Genomic DNA, 3,785 nt, shown 5'->3' on the forward strand with positions numbered 1-3,785 from the left:
TATTTCCAGTATTTCTCTATCTCAACACCTTCGTTTGTTTTTCTATCTATCTATCTACCTATCTATCTATCTACCCGTCTATCTATTTGTGTATGTTTATCACCCCCACCTCTCTCTCAGACTCATATCTCTGCCTCCCTCCTCCTTCACGGCCATCTAGTTGTGTCAACAACAACAGCTTCTGCTAATATTTGTTGTTTACAGCTATCTGATTATTGAGTACGAACACACCTTATATAGTGTGTGTGTGTGTGTGTGTGTGTGTGTGTGTAGGAATATGTGTGCAAGTGTATATGAACACATGTGTATATGTGTTCGTGCGGGTATCATATCCTACCAAAGTGCTGAAGAAATAAATATATGATTGTTGATATAAAATACGAAAATCCTAGAATCAGGTGCCCCAGCATGGCTGAGGCCCAACGAGCGAACGTAGTAAAAGAGTGTGTGTTTGTGTGTGTGTGTGTGTGTGTGTGTGTGTGTGTGTGTGTGTGTGTGCACGCACACCAAACCGCACAGTTTGATAAGTGCCAATGAACGAAACTGTGTGCCCTTGAGTCACTCTTTAATTTCTGCCGATTATTATTAATACTATACACACACACACATTTATATATGCATTTATACGTGTTCAGGTGTAAGAAAATACTGTTATTTCTGAAGAAATTTTGCCAGTTTTCTTTCCATTGTTGTTTTATTATAAATTCCGTGGTCAGCAAAAAAAAAAAAGAATCATTGTTTATTATTTCTTATTTCTATAACTTATCCCCACACCTTCCTCACACGTCGTAGCTCTTCTAAAATATTAAACACATTCTCTGCCTATTACATGTCTGTCTACAGGTTACGTTATATTGTAACTACGGGAACTAAAAGCGTTAGCAGCGAACGGTGAGATTTGGGAGAGAATAGCTCGGGAATCTGGTGTCTGTAATTTTCCCTTTATTTGTTTAATGGTAAAATTAAACGATAGAAGCTGTTAGTTTTTCTTTCATGCCGTTGATCAGTTATATGCTTTGAAGGGAAACTAGTAGATTCAGTTGTTTATCCATCCAGGTGAGCGTGTACAGTCATTCATTCATCTATTCTCTGACAGGTTTTGTTGTTTTTTTTTGTTGTTTTTTGCTGTAATATCCCCAGTTAAAATACAAGTTAACCATACGCTGTGCTATTCCTTCCTCTCTTTTTTTTTCTTTCTATCTTTCTCTGTCTCTCACACACATACAAACATGCGCGCGTACGCATATACACACACGCACATGCACACACAAACATATACACACGCGCGCATGCACACACAAACATATAAACGCACGTACGCACAAACATGCATTCACACAAATACACACACAAATACACTCATACACAAACACACGCACACCCACACAACTTGCGCCCGCATACAACACATACACCCAAACACACGCACGCACACACACAGGTAGAACTTTCCGAGAACAGCTAACTGACTGAACAGAGAAAAATCAACAGAATGACAGATTTCTATAGACGGAACTTTAGATCGATAGATCGATCAATCATTAATGCAGTGGAGGTGATGGTGGTAGTGGTACGGCAGAGAGCGGGGGTGTCACGTTTTGTTTCAGTATAGAGGCTGGTATAATTCATTTAGATTTTTTGGCGGAACATGAAAATGCGGGAAGGCAGGGCTGTTTTTCTTTTCTTTTCTTTGTTTTTTTTCTATAATATCAGTTACAATATTTAAGCAACCTCATCATTAATTACATCCTCGGTCGTGCATTTATAAATGTCAACATTTAAATATTCTACTTAAATAACTTCGATTCTTTGCCACCTCTCATTTGCAAGGGTTTTTTTTTTTTTATATTCTGTCAGATAAATGAAAATATATAACTGTTTTGTTTTGTTGTTTTAAGCGGGGGGAGGGCCGAGGCAGGTTAAACTCTGAACTTGCCAAATGCATTTAAATAAATTTCTGGAGAATTAATAGATGTTATTACAACAAGGTATAGATGTTATCACAAGTGAATTTAAACACAAAACAAATAAAACAAAAAAAACATTATTATTCGAGGTCGATTCTTTCATTTCATCCTTTCGGGGTCGATAACATAGTACCAGTTGAATACTAGGCTCTCAGTGTAATCAATTAACCCCACATCACCCAAAATTCCAGGCTTTGTGTCTATAGTAGAAAGAATTATTATTATTATTATTATTATTATTATTATTATTATTATTATTATTATTATTATTTCTAAACAGACAATCGAATTAAAACAGGGTTTCCCTCAGTGTCTCCGACCCGTGCAGACGATCAGTGATATAATAATAACAAACACATTATGTGAAGATAATTAAACAGACTGACATGGAGATACAAACATCAGGTAAGCATCAGGTAGCAAGTATCAACTTACCTGTTCGTTGATGTTGTTTTTACCACGAGGGGCATTCACGGCACTTTTAATCCCCATTGATTCACTGTCAATGGTTCCGACAAGCTTTGGCACGTGGCTAACACAGTATATATCCGGTTCATTGTATTGGTCCCAATGGTAGGTCCTCAACGTTAGCTGTAGGTTACAGACACGACATCGGAAGCAACCCCGATGGAAGAGAACACCAACGTCGATTCTCTCCAACGGATACACCCGTTTAAGACAACGAAAACACGGATCAATTTGCAAGGATCCGCTCCGGTGGCAAACCGTGTCTCGTTTGTTACTGCAAATGTCAATTCCCATCCGACTGGCAGATCTGTCGTCGTGATGGAAATGTCTGTCCACTAAAGCGGCGCACATATTTGGCTTTTTGTCTTGTGTGGACAGACAAAAATCAACCAGGATAAATATACAAGGTCAGTGTTGTCAGAGAGAGACGGCGGATGATAGACAGGAAGCACACCTACATGAGGACATGCTGTGTGCGTGTATGCACAAAGAGAAAACATGTAGGTAGCAGAGTAGAATTGATGAACGTGACAGAGGATGGCTGTTGTTCAAATAAACAAGCTAACATTCTCTGCTGCTTCTACTTCCAGCTGTCCTTCCTTTTACCATACTGCTTCACTTCACATACTCAACCACTCCATCTCTTTCTCTCACCTTCCTTATGTGTCTATCTGGTTATCTCCTCTCGCCCCTCTCTCTCTCTCTCTTTAGCTCTTTCTCACCCCTCTCTCTCTCTCTCTTTCTCACCCTCTCTCTCTATTTCTCTCTATTTCTCTCTCCCTCTCTATCTCACGCTGCATCTATTTCTCCCGCTCGACGTTTCGTTGACAAAATTCACGTTTCAAGCGTGGATGGAATCGCAACAGCAATCTGTTGTGAGTCACGAGGGAAATCCTTGCTAAAGATAGCCTCTCTCTCCCACCTCTCACTCTCCCTCTTCTTACTTCTCTTACTCTCGCTTTCTCACTCACTCTATTCAATATCACTTCTCCTCCTCCTCGTCCTCCTCCCTCCATATATTTTCCTTTATAACATCATCATCATCATCTCTCCCTCCCTCACTCTCTCAGTATTATTCTACTTCATTTCTTCCTCGCTCGCTCTCTTTCTCCCCGCTTTATTTACCTTACTCTCACCTGTTCTTTACTCTTCTACTTCGTTTCTCTCCATCTTCCTACCTTTCACTGCAATCTTCTCAGCATCTTCATCTTCACGTCCATCACACTCTGTTCTCTTATTTCATTCTCTCCCTACACCTATCTATCTATCTATCTATCTATCTATCTATCTATCTATCTATCTCCTCTCTCTCTTTATATATATATATATATATATATATATATATATATA

The 3,785-nt window shown here is 39.2% G+C and overlaps 1 protein-coding gene and 1 long non-coding RNA gene across 3 annotated transcripts in view; one reads left to right on the forward strand and one right to left on the reverse strand.

Moving 5' to 3' along the window:
- The window catches only part of LOC128250899 (uncharacterized), a 78,188-nt gene extending 75,802 nt beyond the window's left edge, over nt 1-2,386 (forward strand). For both annotated transcript variants that reach the window (XR_008266832.1, XR_008266831.1), the window contains exon 3: nt 2,248-2,386. This is a non-coding gene — a long non-coding RNA (uncharacterized LOC128250899). The remainder of the gene's footprint in view (nt 1-2,247) is intronic.
- The window catches only part of LOC106876104 (hillarin), a 97,059-nt gene extending 93,749 nt beyond the window's left edge, over nt 1-3,310 (reverse strand). The window contains exon 1 of the mRNA XM_014924513.2: nt 2,403-3,310. Coding sequence (XP_014779999.1) covers nt 2,403-2,786 — 384 coding nt within the window. The 5' untranslated portion in view covers nt 2,787-3,310. The remainder of the gene's footprint in view (nt 1-2,402) is intronic.
- Between the last annotated feature and the right edge of the window lie 475 nt (nt 3,311-3,785).

Source organism: Octopus bimaculoides, chromosome 26 (genome assembly GCF_001194135.2).
Source record: "Octopus bimaculoides isolate UCB-OBI-ISO-001 chromosome 26, ASM119413v2, whole genome shotgun sequence".
Taxonomy (NCBI): domain Eukaryota; kingdom Metazoa; phylum Mollusca; class Cephalopoda; order Octopoda; family Octopodidae; genus Octopus; species Octopus bimaculoides.